Here is a 20,803-nt window from a genome sequence, read left to right as displayed (position 1 = left end):
ATTACTCAGTTTACTGTAGTTCAAAACACTGACTTGATTTTCCTTCATTCTTTGCTATTCTACTGTTAAAGTAAATAAGTCTCATTTAGAGATATAGTCTATCTTAGTCATTTCTAAAAGGGCTTAAGAGCCAACTATTTACATAAGATTCAAAACACATTTTCCCTGTGGAGTAATTATATGGCTTTGTATCTTATGTTATAGAAAAATAAAATAATCTCAAAAGTGTAGATTTGCATATTAAATGATGTCTAAATACTGCTCTGGGTAGACTATAAATTCTCACTGAGGTTAATTAAAATTATGTGGCATGGTTTCCAACCACTCCATGTACACAACCCTTCATTCCTCACCTTATTGACACTTATAGTTGGGATTTTCCCTGTTGCTTTAGATGCCCTCTCTTCATTATTCATATTTAGCCTCACTGTAAATTATTTCTGGAAGTTGTACATTTTTTGGTTCTTGTATTAGCCCATGATCCAGAAACTACAGAAATGCGCTTAGTCAAGTCCATAGAGTTTTGTGCTTGTCATTCATGGAAACCCTCCTGAGTCAATCACCCCCCAGCACTTAGCTTACAAGCTGTGAAAATCTGGGTAACAAAGGAATGACTTAACTTTATTTAATTTGTTGAAGTAGATAACAATATTTTTATATATTTAATGAAAGTCACTTTGAAGCTGTGTGTATTGTCATTTTGCTTCATATCAGTGAGAATAGTACTTAAAACAAATGAATTTATTTGAAAATTCTAGGGCAATTCATTTTTCTAAGACCCTCTTCCCCCTTTGGATGAATCACTATGCTTTCAGCTATTATCAACATTTATTGAGCACCCACTATATGTTAGGACTGTGTTTGGGCCAGGAGGACAGAGTGAATACAGACCAACATGTAAACAGCTGGTTAATATTCTAATATTGAAATAGAAAGTTTCTTTAGGAGCTTTAAACATGGAGTATTCCAGCTGGTACTAGGAAGACAAAACAGACAGGCCAAGGGAGAGGGGGTGCTGCTTCCTTGAGTCTTGGTGTTGAGCAGCAGACCACAGGGGGCCGGGAGGAATGGTCAGTGGAGGTAAAGGGAGCAGCATTTGTGAAGGCAGGGCATGGAGAGATGGAGGGTGAGGGGCAGCTGGGAGACCCCCAGTAATGGGGTAGAGATGAACTGCAAGTGCTTAAGGAGCAGCACAGACGAGGCTGGAAGTCTAAGCTGGAACCAGTCAAAAGGTCCATCAGGCTGCGGGCCATGGTGTGGCACTGGAAGAGCTCTCACCTGCCATGCTGGAGACCCAGGTTCAATCCCGGTGCCTGCCCATGACCAAAAAAAAAAAAAAGGGCCCATAAAGCTTTGATGAGGAGTTTGGATTTATGTAGCAACGATGATAGTCTTTGAGGAATCTGGAGTGTAGAAAATTATCATCGATATTTAAGAAGTAGAATCTATTTAACTTGATGAACAATTGGAGGTGAAACAAAGAGAAGAGGGATTAGCTAGAAATCTGCTGTTTTCTAGTTGTTTGGACAGCTGTTAAATCACTAACTGAAATAGTGTGGAACCTGTAAAACAACTAGAGTCTTCAAATTTAATGAAAATTTTGATAAAATACTCCTGTTGCTTCTTGATTTCCCCAGCTGGAGAGACTTTGGAGATTTGCCCAGAGGCCACTGACTTTTTGTGCCACAACAAGAAGTGTATTGCATCCCACCTTGTCTGTGACTACAAAGCAGACTGTGCTGACAGCTCAGATGAAGCCCTCTGCAGTAAGTATGTCTGTCTGCTCTCTTGCGGCAGGTTCTTCCAGCTTTTAAAATGACTAGTAGAGTATGTTGGCATTGATGGAGTCAGATCATCGAGGTGTAAATGTTGTTTTCAAGCATTACGGTAGATGTAGGATATTCAAAAATTTTTCCACAAATTTTCTTTGCATGTATCCAAATGGCAGTCCTTGTACCTTTTTTCTCTCCATACTGACAATAATAGCATATCCATAGCAGATCAGAGCACCCACATACCCCATTATATAATTGTGCAAAACTGTGCAAAGCCAGAACTAAGGTTGCCAGAAATGAGACTAGCTGTCTAGCTTCAGTCACTGTTTTTTTTTTATTCCAGTTAAAAAAAATGGGTAATTTTATAGATGGGGCTAAAAATGAAAATTTTGGAGAAATACTAGCTAATGAATAATTTTATCAATTATATTACACTGATTAGAGAGGACTAAAGAGGCCACATCGATTTGTATTCACGTTTTAGTTCAAGAAAAAAGTAATAAAATCATGTGTAAAACCAAGCATACAATTAAAAATTCCATATTTAAATTTAAGTAATACTCTTTTTCATAGATCTTGTTGATAAGCATTTATAAGGAATCTTGATACCATACATGATATCAGCTATAATTATCATTTGTTGCTTATCAAATACCCCAAAGTTAGTGCCCTAAGACGATAACTTTATCTGGCTAATAATTCTGTGGGTCAGCCATTCAGGGAGGACTCTGCCAGACAGTTTGCCTGTGATGCTCATGGCTCCCAGTGACATGCTGGGAAATGAGGGTCACTTTCAGGATGGCTTCCTCCCTTCCGTGTTGGCACCTTGGTACTCTGCGTTCTCTCTAGCACACTGGGCATGACTTTTCCTCCAGGGCACTCCATGTGGCTTGGGCTTTACACAAAATGGCAGTCACAGCATGGTCAGACTTCTTAGATATCAGGTAGACATCTGGTCTACCACAGAGTGTCTTCCAGGGACCTCAGGAAGAACAGCAAGTGTTTTCATGACTTTAGCCTCAGAAATCACGTGGTATATGGCTCTTCTGATTTGTTCTAATGGTCACGCAAATGACAAAGTCTATCTAGTGCTGATTCTAGGAGAGCAAAGGGTTTGTAGTAGATTGAATCATGACCACCCCCACCAAGACATGTTCAAGTCTCATTTCTCAGACCCATTGATGTGAACTCATTGGTAAGGAAAATCTTTGAAGATGTTATTAGTTAAGGTGCAATCTGCACTCTGGACACTAAAAGGCATGTTCTTCCCACTTTTAAAATACATTCACCGCATACCAACACACTCAAAGCCATTTCACAAACAATTTTAAATCCAAAATCTCATCTCAATCAGTTATGGGTGTGGTCTGTCCTGGGATAAAATTCCCTTCCAACTGTGAACCTGTGAGTGCAGAGAACAATTTACCTGATTTCAAAATAAAATGGTGGGGCATGCATAGGATAGACATTGCCTTTCCAGAAAGGAAAAATTGGAAAGAAAAAGAGGTCACAGGTCTGAAGCAAATCTGAATCCCAGCAGGGCAAGTTCCCTTAGATTTCAAGCTCTGAGAATAGCCTGTTGTTTTAGTTTGCAAGCTGCTGGAATGCATACCAGAATTGGAACAGCTTTTAAAAAGGGGAATTTATTAAGTTGCAAGTTTACAGTTCTAATGCCATGGAAATATCCAAATTAAGACAAGGCTATGAAAATTTCTAAACTAAGACACCAACAAGAAGTGATCTTCATTCAAGAAAGGCTGATGATGCTCAGGGTTTCTCTCTCAACTTCTTGTTTCATAAAGCTCCCCTGGAGGCATCTTCCTTCTTCATCTCCAAAGGTCTCTGGCTGTGTGGACTCTCATGGATCTAAATCTTTTTCCAAAATGGTTCCCCCTTAAAGGGCTCCAAGAAGCAACCCCACCTTGATTGGTGCAGGCACATTTCCATGGAAATCATCTAATCAAAAGTTATTACCCACAATTGGGTGGGTCACATCTCCATGGAAACAAGCCAAACAATTCTATCCAGCAATATTGAATGAGGATTAAAGTACATGGCTTTTCTGGGGTACACCACAGATTCAAACCAGCACTCCTGTTGTTTCATGTTTTGTCCTCTGAGCCTGCTGGAGTGGCAACCCTATCCTCTCTGAGCACCAGTATGGCAGCCACACTCTCCTGGAACACCAAAGCAGAGCTCCCACATTTTCTAAACACTGGGGTGGCCCCACCTTCTTCAAACACTGGCATGAGGATCAAGAAGATCCCTTGAGCCCAAATATCGGCTTCTATGGGTCTACCCTTGAAGTTAATATTTTTCTTCCCACCTTGGTCCTTTCAGTCTAGGCTAGCAGTGTTTCTGGCAGTGCAAATTTCTCAAAAAGCTTGTTGGTCTTTGATGCAGTGTAAAGGGGTGCCAACAATCAGACTAAAGATCTTCTACAAATCCTTCACGGATAATTGCATGTTCAATCCTGACTTTATCTGAGATGATCGATTGGATCCATAGATGATAGCCTTAATCTCTAGAAAACAGCTGTATTGCCACACTCTTGCACAGAGTGCTGTTCCCTGGGGACTAACCTCCTGGGAACACAGAGAAGGCACTGTTATGGCCACTTCTGGCCCTAGTCTCAGAGGAAACTGTCTGGATAACCTGAGAATTTTCCAAATCATCAAGTTTTGTTCTTTTTTCCTAAACAGTTCTTCCCTCCAGTTATCTTTTCCTCTCCCATGTATAAAGCAGTATTTCCCACACTTTGCTTGGAATTTCCTTAGTTAATATCTTAATATTCTAAATATGATCTATCTATTACCCAATTTCAAACCACTTTCACATTTCTAAGGAGTTAGAACCAGCACCCCACTCTCAGTACCAAAAATTGTCTTAGCTGCAACTTTGTGTTCTGATATTGGATGGAAGGCAGAACTTCCATCCAAGCACTTCTTTGAGGAAGACAGGATTCAGTCCGTAACGCTGCTCATCAAGAAGACTAGACACGTCAGACAACACACAGCACCTAGAGAATTGGTCTATAGAGCCAAACCCTTTTTCTATTCTTTTCCACTGCACAGAATATAGGAAAGATGCACATGTATGAAATGTAGATCTTCATTGAGAGATGTACACATGTTGAAGAACATACATGAGCCTTCTACCCTTCCATTTATTCCGGGCCTAGTACATGTAAGGAAGGAAGAGCCATGCTAAGCACAGGGTAGATAAAGGTGAGTAAAACATTTCCATGGGCTTCACAATCTCATTTTCTAATGTAGAAAAATACTGAGCAGGAAACATTAAGGTATAATATTCTGTAAGTTTCCAATAATTTTTAAGTTGTTAGTTTTAAAAGCTGATTTATGGTAGGGGTTTAACGAATGCTATCAATGAGGCAATCACAGTGGGTTTGGAGAGAATAACACCTGTGCATGCAAACATGCGCCCATCTTTACAAGCACTACACATAAAGGCATGCAAAATATAGGGGATTCCTAGTAGGTATCGTGCATTTTCAAATGTGAATGCTGCTCATTTTCATTTTGCTTTACTCATTTTTTTCTCTCATTCTGGCTTGTATGATTTTTTATTTTTCTCAAAGCTGTTTGAGGTATTTCCATGGAAACACACAGAAGCAGTTATGAATTTCAGAAACTGAAGTCAATTACATACTCAGATCTGATTAGTTTTACCTTCAACTTTGATGGATTGCTGCAAGAAGTATTTGAATTTGTTAGGATAAAAGCAATCTTTTTCTCAAAACCTTTTATTATATTTTGTTTACAACCAGAAGGCGTGCACACGTGTGCAGTTGACTTATTAATGCTGGAAATGGACTCATCAATATTTCATATTGACAGTCTTCTGGATGCATTGGTGGCGTTGAAGTCAGGCTCCTGTAGTTGGATAGTCAGTGAATAATGGAATACATTTAAATTTTCCAAAATGATCTTTGGGGAGATGTAAAGAAAAAGTTGGCCTTTGGGGTTATTAAACTCAAGTCTTTACTTCTGACCTTGAACTTCACTTGCTGGGCAATTATTGGAGTTCTCAGTGATTCATTTTCTTCATCTGTATGGTACACTTAATCACATCCATCCTATCGAATGCAGCGCGAATTAGCGAAAATAATGTAGAGATCATATATTTTTAGTCTTTTAGAATTATTTTTAGATCTTTTTCAATTCATTGTTTTGTAGATTCTTTTGAAATTTGTCACTCAGTGAATTTCTCACCTACATGTCCTCTATATTTCTCAGAAAAGATATGCAGCTATCTCATGCTAAATTATTACTGTAAGTTATGAATGAAAATGCAGGTATCTTTCTGCATCTGTGCCGCATGTTGCAGAAGGGCATGGTTAGTAATAGAGATAAATTCATTTAAAAAAAACAGAAATGGTGAGGTCAGGGGTGCTTTCCTCTCTCCTGGGGGCAGTGACCACCTGCAGCACGTTATGAGAAAGTGTGACCAGCACTGCCAAGTGGGTGGCCGAGAACTGCCTCTCTTGCCTGTCTCACTGATGACAGGTGCCTGCACGTGGGCAGCACGTCCCTCCTCTGTCCCCACATCCTTTGAGAGCCTTCTCAGTACAGCTCTCCCAGGGCCCACGGTATGATGAATATTTTTCACTTGAGGAGAAATGATTTAACATCCTGAACTGTGCACCATGGTGTGGCAAATACTTGCATGTGAGAAATTAAAAATAATTATTAAGACATGTTCTAGTTTGCTAGCTGCCAGAATGCAATATACCAGAAACAGAATGGCTTTTAAAAAGGGGAATTTAATAAGTTACTAGTTTATAGTTCTAAGGCCGAGAAAATATCCCAGTTAAAACAAAGCTATAGAAATGTCCAATCAAAAGTATCCAGGGAAAGATACCGTGGTTCAAGAAGGCCAATGAAGTTCAGGGTTTCTCTCTCAAGTGAGAAGGCACATGGTGAACACGACGTCGTCTGCTGGCTTCCTCTCCTGGCTTCCGGTTTCATGAAGCTCCACGGGAGGCATTTTCCTTCTTCATCTCCAAAGGTCGCTGGCTCGTGGACTCTCTGCTTTGTGGTGCTGCAGCATTCTCTGCTCTCTTCAAATCTCTCATTCTCTAAAATGTTTCCTCTTTTATAGGACTCCAGAAATTTATCAAGACCCACCCAAATGGGTGGAGACACATCTCCCCTAATCCAGGTTAACAACCACTCTTCATTGGGTTACATCTCCAGGGCGATGATCTGATTACATACAGTATTGAATAGGGATTATTTCTGCCTTTACAAAATGGGATTTTGATTCAAACGTGGCTTTTCTAGGGGACATACATCATTTCAGACCAGTAGAAGAAGCATCTTAAAATATAAGTAACTTGATCAATACTTACACTGTACATTCAACTATATGGATTAGTATTATATCACTGGGGAAAACAGTTATTTAAAAAGAGTATTAGGGGTGGGCCACAGTGGCTCAGCAGGCAGAGTTCTCACCTGACATGCTGGTGACCCAGGTTTGATTTCTGGTGCCTGGCCATGTACAAAAAAAAAAAAAAAAAGAATATTAGTGATGTTTTATTCCATTCAGGAGATCTTGACAAAGAACACAATTTGAAAATATTTTTTCTAAAGTAACTGTAATTTTGAAAATATTGACATATATGCTATCATCAAGAAATATTACAGTCTTCACACCATCATTCGGCATTCTGTGGGTGTGTGTTGAACCACTTATGTGAGTATGAAACGGCTCAGGAATATTACACAATCACATGCCAATGTCTATAAGCTGTTCAGCGTTAACAAACTGAATAGTTTGCTGTGTGTATAATAACTATACAAGATAAAGAACCAATGGATTTCTCAAGTGAGCAGTAATAGTTATGATTGCCGCTCAGTGCTGAAAACAAAATTAGTAACAACAAAGCTGTGAATGTGACGTGGTCTGGAAAGGGACAGACAGGACTTGTCCTGGACATTCAAGGGTGGGGCTGATACACCAGGTGAAACAGAGAAGGTCAGATGGATTCATTAAATTTTGAAGCGGATGGCAGATGGCAGAAAGGAAAGATGGGAAGTACGTGTTCCACAGAGTGCGGAGTTGAGACAAAATTCCTTCTCACAGCGGTTTACTTGCTTTCTTTGGGGACCGAATTGTGTTCCCCATGAGACGTGGTCATGTTCTAAGCCCTGGTCCTGTGGTGTGAATTCATCTATGAACAAAATCATTGAAGGTGCTATTTGTGATGATGAGGCCAAACAAAATCAGGTGACCAATGTGACCAACTCATAAATCCTTATGAAAGAGGAAATTTGGAGAAGGAAGTAGAAGCTGCTGGAGAGCGAAGGAGCAGATGCCCAGAGGACAGAAGCAGGGACTGCCAGCCACCACCACCAGGCCACCACAGACCTTGGAGAAAGTGTGGCAGGCCAATACCTCGATTTTGGACATCTGGCTGCCACAACTGTGAGACAGTAAACTCCTATGCTATTTCTGATGGTTATCGTGACAAACTAAGACACCAGTTTGTTTATTGGTAATTAATTATTTTTTATTTATGTTACTGATAATTGGATGTTCAGTTACATGGAGCCAAATTCATTTCCAATTGAGGCAGACAATAGCTCAAATAGCAAAAAGCTGAGATGCAGGGCAGCTCTGGAATTGGTGAATTCAGTAGCTTAATGCTGTCACCAAAAGCACAGAAGTGTCTGGACTCCTTCCAATTTGATGCTTTGCTACCTTCAGGGAACTAAATTTGCTCTGAGAAAAGCTCCCTATAGAATCTCAAGAAAGGTGCTTCAATCCCAAGAATAAGATCTTTGCAATGAAATGCAGGAAAAGAAAAAATATTTTCTTCTATTTTGTTTCCTTTTAGGGACAAATCAAAGTTTTCCAAAAGGTCTTTTCCTCAGTTAGTCTTATCTTCTGGAATTGAATCCCAGGACAATGCCTGAAGTAATGAAGTTGTGGGAAGAGGAAGTGCTACAGCGTGATTGGCTAGAGAAAGTGTGAGCTGGGAGGGGGCTGCTTCCTCTGAAACACGTATCTGACTGAAAGAAGATGAACAGAGACAAAAGCGCCCTTTTGTCCTTAACAAGTCAGCAATCGACCACAGCTGCTGAAAAAAATTATAGAGAAAAAGGAGTAATCCTATGCTGAAAAGAGCAAGTTACATTCAAGGGATAATTTTCTGAAAGATTTGTTTGGAGTAGAAGCAATTTTGGCAATAAGACAGATTTCAATCTAAAAAATAATTTGCATCACATGAAAAGTTATTGTATTCAAGGATAGGGATTTTGGAGAGTATTTTCCTGTGAAAAGCTGAATATTTTCAGCAAGGAAGTAGCACAAGAGCATCTTAAATATGATTAATGTGGTTTGGGGATGTAGGGTTGAGAAGATGAAGTAAGCTTCATTCATAAAGGAACCATGGGCTTGAACCAAGGTGCCAGCTATGGAAATTCAGAGAAGGAAACAGAAGGAAACAATTTCTCAGAGGAGGACTCTATGAGTGTTGCTGGTAAATTGGATATGGAAATGAAGAATGTAGAATCAAAAATAACTCTGAAGGTCTGAGTCTTTAAAAAGAGAGACAAGATGCATGCTATGAAATAGAGAATTTCAGAGAAGAACCCATTTGGTGAGATGAAGATGGGTTTCCTCTAGTGTTGCTGAGTTTTAGGCGAGGGTTTCGTGTACAAATGGACTGTGCAATGAGCATTGGAAGATAAACACCTGCATTTCATCTTGGTTGGAAAGTAAAGGCCTTGGGAAAGGAGAAGTAAGAATATAGAGAGTTAGAAAATTTTTTTTCCCTTAATCAAGAGAAACAACTTAACTCTGTCTGCTGTCTGCTATAAAAAAGGGAGAAAATGGAGACTGTGAGATTGTGGGGGTAGAAAGGCTGTGTAATCGGAGGAAATGATGCCTTGGAATACTCAGTAGCAGAGTTTTTTTTTTTTTAAGTTTTCACACTTTATTCTCTCAATTCACTAATTTCAATTTTTTTTCCTTTAATTTCACCACTTTTAATTTCCAATATAAAACATTCGTTATACCAACCAATCATCGTAAACAGCAGAGATTTGTTTCTGGTATTCTGATTAGCCAGGAGTAGGTTATTGACTGATACCCAGACAACAGAATAAATTCTGGTTTTCTCAGTGGCAGAGTTTTGATAAGAAGTTGAGATTCTAAACAGAGATTTGCCTTAGGAAAGAGAAATGGGAAAGTGACATATTTTGAAGTGCAAAGAATGGAATTTAAGGAAATTTCTTTGAAGTCACCGTCACATGCTCAAGAAAGTGACACAGGATAGCTCACATGTTCACAGAGAAAAGGAAGAGATGTAGAACGGTTATTGTGGCACCTGGGGGTCAGGGAAGAACAGAACGGGCATGTGACATCATTCTAACATTGTGGCTACCTGACAGGTACATAGGAAGGTTCTAATGTTTGCAGTTGTGTTGGCTAAACATTTGGATTTTCCATTTTTATTCATGTCATTGCATAATATGAATATAGCCTATATCATATGATACTGGCATGCAAGCGTTGGTAAAAAGACATGCAGGGCCAGGACACATGCATATAAAATCATTGGGCTGTATGCCATGGAAAATGAATGAAAGGGGTGTTCTTGATTAAAAATGATTGTAATTTTCAGGGATAAAATGCAATTATGCATGAGAAATGAAATACTGATATTTTATTAAAATGCTCTCAGAGGTCCAGACAATTTCCATGAAATATTAAAACTTTGCTATTTTTTCAGCATCCATTTTAACAGACTTTTTTCTGATTATTATATTGTCAACTTTAATTTTAAGTTTTCAAGAGAAAGTTATTATGAAGGAGAAACCATCTGGAGGAAGCATTTTAAAAATAGCACAAAGTTCATCTTTCTTTAAAGAAAGGAAAAGTCAAGGACAAACTCAGTTGAATCATATTGATTAAATCACTCAGCAATTCACTTTGTCTACACAGCAGTTTTTACAGTGAGTGCTCAAAATTAACAATTGCTGTACAAAAGAAAATTAAGGTAAGGAAAGAAAGAAAAAGGAAAACAACTTTAAAGGAAAATGCAAATACAGGTTTGGAAGTGTCATTTCTCACAGATGAACAGACAGTAGGCGCTCAGTTATTGGCTACTAAGTTTCCTCATTGTGAATAATTTCATTTCGATGAGTTTATTGGTCAACGCTCTCGGAAGGGAGTGCCTTCCATGGCTCAGCGACCAGCTCTGGAGTGCCAGGTGCTGATGAGGTGGCACGCATGTTCCTTTGTGTCCTGGGCAGACACTGCCTCTGCCCCAAACAGCTTCAGTGCTGTCGAAGCCTTTGTTTCTCGGATGGCTGTGTGCCTGTCCATCCCCACGGCAGACAGAGGGGTCAAGCTGACAGCCTACACTGTTTCATTTTCTGTATCAGTCTCCTCATTTCATGTCCCTTGCTAAATGCGCAGACACTTTTTAATTTGCCTTTTGTTTAAACTATTAGCCACTCTGTATCTCTTCATGGATAAATAACAATAGGCACACACTGCTTCTGGAACTTTGATAAAACAAGCTACAGAGCGTTACAAATGAGTGCCTGTGCCTAGTTTCTGCAGATTTATTAGTAGAGAATTAGAATGGGCAAATATTAATTCTAAATGATCCTGAATATCTGGTAATATTAAGCATGATACACATTTTCAGAGAAGCCATTGACTTTTCCCCATTCCTCAGGCCGGTATACAAGTACTCCAGGAAGCTGCAATTTCGAAGCGTCTCCAGGCCCCTGGACCACAGCCTGCGGCCTCACCCAGGGCCCTCAGGGGGACTTGGACTGGGTCATTGGCAGCAGTTTCTCCCTGGAGGCAGGGAGCCTGGATTCTGATCACACACCAGGTAAGTCTATGCTCATCATTGATCCCTTCAGCTGGGAATCTGCTTCCACCTGGAGTGAATGTCAGGGTGGGTTCCTTACCTCTGTATGGGGGCATGAGCCAACAGGCATTCTGAAAAGAGGGTTAGCATGTCTGCATTGAGTTCTGAACTAGTGAATAGACCTAGCTCTGACATTGCTGCTGCAGTGAGGAAACCTACAACCGATAGCTTAAGGAACTCAGAGATTTTATTTCCTCTACCCAAAAAGCAGTCTTACAGTCCTCAACTGGGGCAGGGAGTGACATGGAGGGTGGATGTGGGCATTCAGGTTCATGCATACAGCAGGCAAAGGCATACAGTTGGCAACGATTAGTTTCTCCTGTTGCCTTGATGGCCATTGGTGGGCCACGGATTTTGGTCCAGTTGCTCCGAAGTGCAGGAGCAGAGATGTAGCAGGTTGGTGATGGGGAATGAGCAAGCTTCAGCAAAGACCTGACAAGTGTTTTCAAACTCTGTGTCACTCTTTATTTGCCACCTGGAGTGAGCTGAGCTATGGGGCAGGGAGAGCTGGGGAGGCATACTTGTACATGGTTGTGAGAGTGCTTCTATTTTGGAAAGCATTTTGACCACATAGAAATAAAAGGACCTACACATACAGAAATGTTTATAAGGCTATTTATTTCAGGGTTGTTTGCAGTCAGAAACATGAGAAATTAAGTGGACCATCTTTTAGTAGTTCCTTTGTAGTTCCTTTAGTAGTTCCTTTGTCTGCCCACTTAGTCATTTATTCAGTATGAGGCCCTGCTCAAGGACTTGGGATACATCAGTGAACACAACAGACCAAATCCTGGGCTTTGTGGGGTCACATTCTAGAAGCAGAGAAAGGGTAATCAATAAACAAATGAATAAATAAATGATGTGCTACGAGAAAAGGTGGGAAAATAAAGATTGGAGCAGCATAAGTAGGATGGGGAGGCCAATGGGTAGGTGTGGGCATTGGCGGCTGACATGCCATTCCTGGGAAGGCACCGTGAGCAAAGCCTTGGGGGAGATGGAAGACCCACAAACACACCCAAGGGAAGACTGTTCCAGCAGAGGGAAGAGCCAGCACCAAAGACCCTGGGGTCAGAGTGTGCCCGGGAGCTCTGGGCTTGGGTGACATTCGAGCAGTTGAGTAGTGGCCGTGGGGCTGTCTTGTACACTGTAGGATGTTTAGCTGCACCCCGGTACCCCCTTGATGCCAGTAGTACCCCCTATCCAGTGTAAATGACCATTTTTGACTTTAGAAAATGCCAAATATGCCCCCTCTGGGGTTGGGGTGTTGTCTCCTGCTGAGAAACTTAAGGACAACCAGGTTCCCCTTGGTAGCCCAGGGATGCAACCCTCAGCCACGAAAAAAGAGTTTAGTGCAACATAAGACCAACTGGGGGGATTTCCAAAAGGTGTTGTTGAAGGAGTAAAACAATAAGCAAAAATATTATATAGCATGACCCAGTGTTTCTGTAACAAGTAGCAACTGATGTCCCCTTTATGTGTGCATAGGTATATGTACAAATCTGTCAATAGATTTCCCTATAAATAACTGACATGAACATGGAGAAAAATTTAAAAGGATATATATTTGTTCAATAACACGGATTACTTGGATGACTGATAGGGTTGGAGTAAAGTAAAGTGGGAATATATCCAAAATGAAAAGAGAATCGTATGCAAGAACAGGGATTGCTCCTCATTAGAAAATTGAGCATGTGTGATGGTGGCACATTAATGTGTTTGGAAATGTGGAGGTGGCTATTTTTAAATTTTTCCCCTTACAAGTTCTGAACTATTTTTTCCACTTCTAATATCTTGTTTAAAGTTGCTTCAATATTTCTTTTTAAGTTTTTCCCCTTACAAGTTCTGAACTATTTTTTCCACTTCTAATATCTTGTTTAAAGTTGCTTCAATATTTCTTTTTAATACTTTTATATTGCCAAGCCATAAATCTTTTCCTACAGTTTTGAAAATATGAATAAGCAGAAAAAATGTTAAAATGCTGATAATTCAAGTCAAGTGATAACCGCAGTGAGCTCTATGGCCACGTCCCCTGCCATACTTTTCCTGTGTACTGTCCTCAAAGTACGTTTCTTTTTCGTTTCGTGGTTTTAAATTTAATGTGAACAAGTCTATATGTTATGAAATATTTTAACATCATAGTTTTAGTCACAGTATAGTATTCTAAAAATACTATAAGTTATAAACAACTTATAAGTTAAAAATAAGTTATAAAAATACTATACGTTATAAAATTATCTAATGGCAAACTTAAATTATTTATTTTTAGCTTTTTTATTGTATAGTATAACATATATACAAAACAAAGAAATAAAAAAGTAATACTTTTCAAAGCACTCTTCAACAAGTAGTTACAGGACAGATCCCAGAGTTTGTCATGGGCTACCATGCCATCCTCTCAGATTTCTCCTTCTACCTGCTCCAGAATATAGAAGGCTAGAAGGCTTAAATATTTTTTATCATCACAGTTGATTCTTTTTCCTTCTTTTTTGTGAAAAATAACATATATACAAAAAAGCTATGAATTTCAGAGCACAGCGCCACAATTAGCTGTAGAACATATTTCAGAGTTTGACATGGGTTACAATTCCACAATTTTAGGTTTTTACTTAATACTGGAGACTAAAAGAGTTATCAATTTAATGATACAGCATTCATATTCATTTGTTAAATCCTATCTTCTCTGTATAACTCCACCATCAACTTTGATCTTTCTATCCCTCTCTTTAGGGGTGTTTGGGTTATGGCAATTTGAAATTTTTCATATTGGAAGGATCTGTCACTAATATGTGGTAGGGAGATGGAACTATCTGACATTCTAGAGAAGCTGGGCCCTCTAGGTTTTGGGACTTATCTGGACCAGGGACTCATCTGGAAGTTGTAGGTTTCTGGAAAGTTACTCTAATGCCTGGAAACCTTGTGAAATCTTAGACATTGCCCTAGGTATTCTTTAGGATTGGCTGGAATAATCCTGGCTGGGGGTTGGCAGGTTATGGTAGGTAGGTAGCAAGGTCTACCTGAGGCTTATGTAAGAGTGACCTCCAGAGTTGCCTCTTGACTCTATTTGAACTCTCTCTGCCACTGATACTTTATTAATTACACTTCTTTTCCCCCTTTTAGTCAGGATGGATTGTTGATCCCATGGTGCCAGGTCTGGATTCATCCCTGGGAATCATCTCCCACATCTCCAGGGAAACTTTCACCCCTGGATGTCATGTCCCATGTAAGGGAAGGCAATGATTTCACTTGCAGATATGGGCTTAGAGAGACTGAGGCCACATCTAAGCAACAAAAGAGGTCCTCCATAAGTAACTCTTCAATATACCTATAGGTAGTCTAAGCTTCTCCGCTACCTACATAAGCTTCACAAGAGTAAGCCTCAAGATCGAGGGCATGGCCTATTGATTTGGGTGTCCCTAAAGTTTGATACAGCAACAGGGGATTTTCTGATGGTAAGGTTTAATAGTTTCTCCCCTCCCTCAGGGGACTTTACCAATACTTTTGATTATCTGCTTAATATACTCTAGGATGTATCCAGGCATTTAAATAATCTATACAGGATTGAAGGACCTCTTTCTTATTCTGGGTTCCCTGTGTTTCAGTTGCTCAAATGAGCTATATAGATAGGTTGAATTAGATTGTGCACTACAGAAAATTTCAGTTCCAGACCAAATAAACCTTTCTTCCATTGGTCTCAAAGAGTATGTGTGGTTCTACAAGATAGACACTGTCTTCCTTACTCCTATATTCTGAGTCACTTTAACCCCCACCTGATTGGCTTCAGTCTTATCTCTAAATATCAGGTTATATATAGTATATATATTTACATATACATATATAAAACAGCCTCTCAAATTCCAAAAATAATAATCACCACTCCAGACTTAATGTGTCTGCTCTAAAAGCTTACAGTCTAGGCCCTGTTTTCTTATAAGCATTTTCAAAAGGTGACCAGACCATTCTTGTTCTTTTATTTCTGGCTTATTTTGTCTCACCAAATGTCCCACATGTTCATTCATGTCGTTGCATGCCTCACGACTCTGTTCTTTTTGGAGCAGCACAACCTTCGTTCATAAGTTTACACCATCGTTCACCCATCTACTTCTCCGTCAGTGCATCCTTCAGCCACCTGCATTCATCGGGCATCATGCAGAGGGCCCAAAGCCCACAGTCCATCAACATTCTCAATTTTGATGATTTCATTGTTTCCAAGAGAAAGAAAACCAGTAAACACACCTTCACCAAATAGGAAATCTAAACCTCCTCTTACCTCTTGTCCCTCCCCCCAGTATTTACCTCTGCTGTGGCTGTGGTGGTGCTGATGGTTTCCTTCTGAACCCAACTTATAGCATGCAGTGGCAGTTTTCCCCCTGTACACTGGATTTAAACACTCTGTATACAAGAATCATATCTTTGAGGTAATTCTTACAGGAACTAATTCATATTTCTAGTGTTAATCAGTGGGATACATAGGTCTATATGACCCCTTTCAATCTTGTTCATCTTCAATTTGTTAATATTACTTATAGATCCACTAGAGAACCACCTTAATTCCTATCTATTCCCTTACATTGGAGTTCAACCTTAATGGATCACCCATCTCTAGCTTCCATGTATCTCTAGGTCCCCTATATTCCATATTATAAGCCCCTGATTATACCTTTATGCTGCTCATTAAAGTGGAATCATATTCCACTTTGTGTCTGGCTAATTTCACTCAGCATTATGTGTCCTCAAGGCCCATCAATCTTGTCATGTGCTTCAGGATGTCATTCTGTCTTACTGCTGCATAATATTCCATCATATGTATGTACTACATTTTGTTGATCCACTCGTCTTTTGATGGGCATTTGGTTTGTTTCCATCTTTTGGCGATTGTGAATAATCCTGCTATGAACATCGGTGTGCAAATGTCTGTGTCATTGCTTTCAGCTCTTCTGGATATATACCAAGTAGTGCTATTGCTGGGTCATAGGGCAAGTTGATACTTAGTTTCCTAAGGAACTGCCAACAGTCTGCCATAGTGGCTGCACCATCAAACTCAAATTGTTTTATAACTGTTTCACTATAATAAATGCCACAACAATGAATATACATTTAGATGAAACTTGTTTTACTTTTATGGTAATTTGTTAGGGTAAATAAATATGTTTCTCTTCCTTAGAAAATTACAGAAATAACCTGATTTTTATTTTTGCTGCTAAAATCCAGACAGTAACATCTAGATACATAAATAACATCTAGTAATAACATCAAAATATAAGTCATATCTAGAAATATAAATGCTTATGAATTCTCTAAATAACCCCTTCAGCAGTCTCTGTTCATCCTAAAATGGCATTGAAAACTACAGAGCAAGCCTGTTGGTGTAATGTTTCTAATCAAGAAAAAAGTATTGCAGTTTCAGTTGAGGACAGTTAATATAATCAATATATATGACAGATCTCATTCACTGTTCAGAAAGAGTGAGCAATTGCTGCCTTTTAATGTAACAGTTACAGACTGTTAGTGGGAGCATTTGTTTGCTTTTCTGAGCTTTTATAGCTTATGTGACTTCATTAACAGCCACATGAAAAGTTTTGAATCTGTTATTTATGTAATACTATCTACCAGCAATGTTGTCCACAGATAAAGAAAAATAAATACCCTGCCAGAGAGGTTAGTCCCTCTCCACTTTAATTGCTTCTTGAGACAGTGTATTTTTGCAGATTGCTCTCTTCAAAGCAGCCTGATTACATCGTCCTGGCTACATTGATACAATGCAGTCAGCTTGCTGAGGCGTCTCTGAGACAGTGGGCTGCTAAATCAGTGGTCAGGACACTCATTAATTTTGACCCCGTGGGAAAACCAGTCTTTAGAAGAAGGCCAGCAGATTCAAAGAGCACACGGGCTATTTCTAAGCATCACATCACTGTTAATTAAAGCGGTATTTGTGGCTCTTACAACTTGTTGCCGAGATGAAGAATTGGATGCCTACAGTGGACGTTTTCAGTGCTAGTCACCGGCCTGTTTATGAGACTCTTTTGAGCCACTGCTGAAGTTTTGGTGAGAAACTACAAACCTTAGCCAGCTGTCTAGCCCACCGTGGGTGAAGGCTCCTGCTTTGAGCGGGGCTGACTGTGGGAGGACCTCTGGGCAGCACAGATCAGCTAAGGTATGCTCAAGGCACCCATCTCTTCTCTCCGCCCCTCGTGACGTTACTGCCTTTTTAACGGTAGAACTGACACTTTCCACGACTAGGCACCCTACCAGGGCAGGAATCATATCTTGCACTATTTCCATATTCTCTCCAGCATGTAAGATGAGAGAGGATGGCATTGGATAAACCCTTGAATAGGTCCCATGTTTCTTGCATCTGTCCCCTTCTGTGTCAAATAGCAAACTATTCTGAATCAGTTAGTGAGAGCAGCATTTTCCACGTGCCTGCTAAATGCCGTGCACCGTGTGGAGGGCTGAGGTTTGTCACGTAAGAGGGATGAGTTATCCTGATATAACCTGCTGTCTACCATTGTGCAATTCTGTGTGCAAGCTCAACCCCTACCTGAAATAATCTCAGTAGTGCCAGCACCCTAGTAAATGTAACAGCAGCTTAAGTTACAAAGTGTTTAGCAAATATTTACCTGAAACTTGGTTGACAATGCCCAGCAGGGGGGTGGGTGATCTCTGTGCATCTTGGTGGACAGGCAGGGCTGATCTGATCGTTCAAGGAGCTAAATGGTCCCCATGTCTGCAAGATGCTGCCAACAGCCTGCTGCATGGAGCCAGAACTGCAGGCTGCCGGACACCACTGCAACACCTTCCCTTCTCATACTGCTCTGCTGGCAGCCCATCCCTCGTGTCCGGGGCCACCCAGCCTGCTTTCACTCTGCTGGGGCTCTCTGACAGAGGGGAGGGGGCTCCCAAGGTCATGAGCTTTGGGCAGGGATCCCAAGAGAGATAACAGGCCAGCCCTGGCTCATGCTTTCACCAGAACATGGTTCTCTGATTCACTTTAATCTTTGTCTCACACACTCACACACTTAAACATAGTTGCACACTCATACTCACATTCACATACTCATGCACACAGTCTCATACACTCTCACAAACTCTCATATGCTCCCACTCACACACATGCTCACTCACACCTTGTGCACACACATACTCTCACATTCACGCTCACACAAACTCATAACTCACACTCATACTCTCCCACACTCTTGCATGCTCACATACATCTATCACACATGCACAGTCACACACACCAGAAATAAACAATAACAGTATTTTAACACTTTTTTTAAGTTAAAATCAGTAAACAAGGCAGGCAATGGTGGCACAGTGGCAGCGTTCTCGCCTGCCATGCTGAAGACCTGGGTTTGATTCCCAGTGCTGGCCAAAAAAAAAAATCAGTAGACCAAAAATTGTTTTACCATTCCAAGAAGAAAGAAACAAATATTGGATGGAATCAAAATGAGTTGAGTAGAAGCAAAAGCCCAGCCCAGGGAAACATGGCTCACTGTAGGTCTTCCCAAGGAAGCCACATGGATAGGCTGAGATCGAAGCAAAATCATGCCAGGAAGGTGGTGGCATTGCCATCAGGACAAGGCACTCAACCTCCTGGGTGGCTCGCCACTCGCCACTACCCCCACCCTGCGATTCCCACTAGGGACCAGGCTTCCAGGCACACCTGCTCACAGCAATGGCTTTTTATCTCAGGAAGAGTCAGAGACCTGCTGCCTAGAGGATACAGGACCTTGACCTGGGAAAGGATTGGCATGAGGGTACTGCAGCCTGGAAAAGAGGCAAAGCCATGCAGGTCACACAGGATCACCACAATCAGCTTGCCTGGGAGAAATAAAGAGAACTCTGCCCAGGAATGAAAAGTCAGGGCCTTCCTGTCTGCTGCCTACCCCTGGGCTCATGGCTGTGGCTGCTCATTAGAATCATTAGCAGAGCCTTAAAAATACTAGCACCAGGACCCGCCCCCAGAGACTCTGGTGTACTTGCTGTACTGCTATCGGGATTTCTGAGAACCCTCCCTAAGATTCTAGGCAGGGCCATGGCTGTGAAGGCTTGTAGGAGGGCTGCCTTGTCTACAGCCCAAAGGTGCAAATGTCTGCGGGTTGTTTTCTCTTCTAAAGACTGTTCGGAACAGCCTGTAACAGCAGTGGGCATCCCAGGGTAAGTGACAGTCTCTCATTCATGAACTGAATAGATGACCAGGACAGGATGCATTAGATGTTTACAGACAACCAGTGTCATCAAAGAGAAAGACAAGGAGGTGAAAGTGAGCAAGTTTTCCTGGAGGAGTGGCTCAGTGTAGTGGCTGTCTGTCATCTTTCTCCTGGCTCTTCAGAAAACCAAGGCTGTGGGTGTTCAGCACCCAGCATCCTGGCTCCCATCTCGGCTGATGCCTTCTCCACTTGGGACAAAAGCTGGTGCCCCAATCAGACACAACAGGAAAGGCATGGATTCAGAAGACAGCGCCAGTCACCTCCGTTTTTATGTGTGCCATGATCAAAAGAAAGATGATTGAACTGGTATATTGACAAGGATTCTGGTAAGCTCACTAGTTTGCAAAAAGCAGAGTCTCCAGAATCTTGACTTCCTGTGAACTACTTCACTCATTTTGTTTATTTCTAACCAGTATCATTTAAAACCCACAAGTTCATAATGGCAAATATTGGTCCTGAGGGGTGTGTGGCCAAGATGGTGGCTTAGCAATGTGCGCGTTTTAGTTCGTCCCCCAGGACAACTACTAAATACCCAGAAACAGTACAGAACAGCTCCCAGAGCCACGTCAGTGACCGGACACACAGTGTACCCCAGTCTGGACCAGCTGGACTGGCTGTGAGCCTCCCCAGAACCGTGAGTTCCCCAAGCCGCAGTGGCCAGCGCCCCTCCCCCACAGGCTACTTCCCAGAGGGGAAAGGAAAGAGACTTTAACAGCAGCAGGGCTGAGTACAACCAAACACCAACTGTGGCATTAATTAACAAATTCCGACTACTAAAAATAGGCCCCCAGCTCAGGTGAACCTGGTCAAGGCGGAGGTCGCTCATTGGGCTAACACAAAAAGAGGAAAGTGAAGGAAACAGAGGTTTTTGTGGCTGTGTTTCTACAGAGGATTGGCTGCCT

At 41.0% G+C, this 20,803-nt stretch overlaps 1 protein-coding gene across 6 annotated transcripts in view; it reads left to right on the top strand.

Annotated features, from left to right (window-relative positions):
- MALRD1 (MAM and LDL receptor class A domain containing 1) overlaps positions 1 to 20,803 on the top strand; it is a 752,096-nt gene that overhangs the window by 530,279 nt on the left and 201,014 nt on the right. For all 6 annotated transcript variants that reach the window (XM_077154409.1, XM_077154433.1, XM_077154399.1 and 3 more), the window contains exons 31-32: positions 1,638 to 1,766; positions 11,491 to 11,652. In XM_077154409.1, the coding sequence (XP_077010524.1) occupies positions 1,638 to 1,766; positions 11,491 to 11,652 (291 nt within the window). The remainder of the gene's footprint in view (positions 1 to 1,637; positions 1,767 to 11,490; positions 11,653 to 20,803) is intronic.

The sequence above is a fragment of the Tamandua tetradactyla genome, chromosome 1 (genome assembly GCF_023851605.1).
Source record: "Tamandua tetradactyla isolate mTamTet1 chromosome 1, mTamTet1.pri, whole genome shotgun sequence".
Lineage (NCBI taxonomy): Eukaryota > Metazoa > Chordata > Mammalia > Pilosa > Myrmecophagidae > Tamandua > Tamandua tetradactyla.
This window is presented reverse-complemented; position numbering and strand designations above follow the sequence as displayed.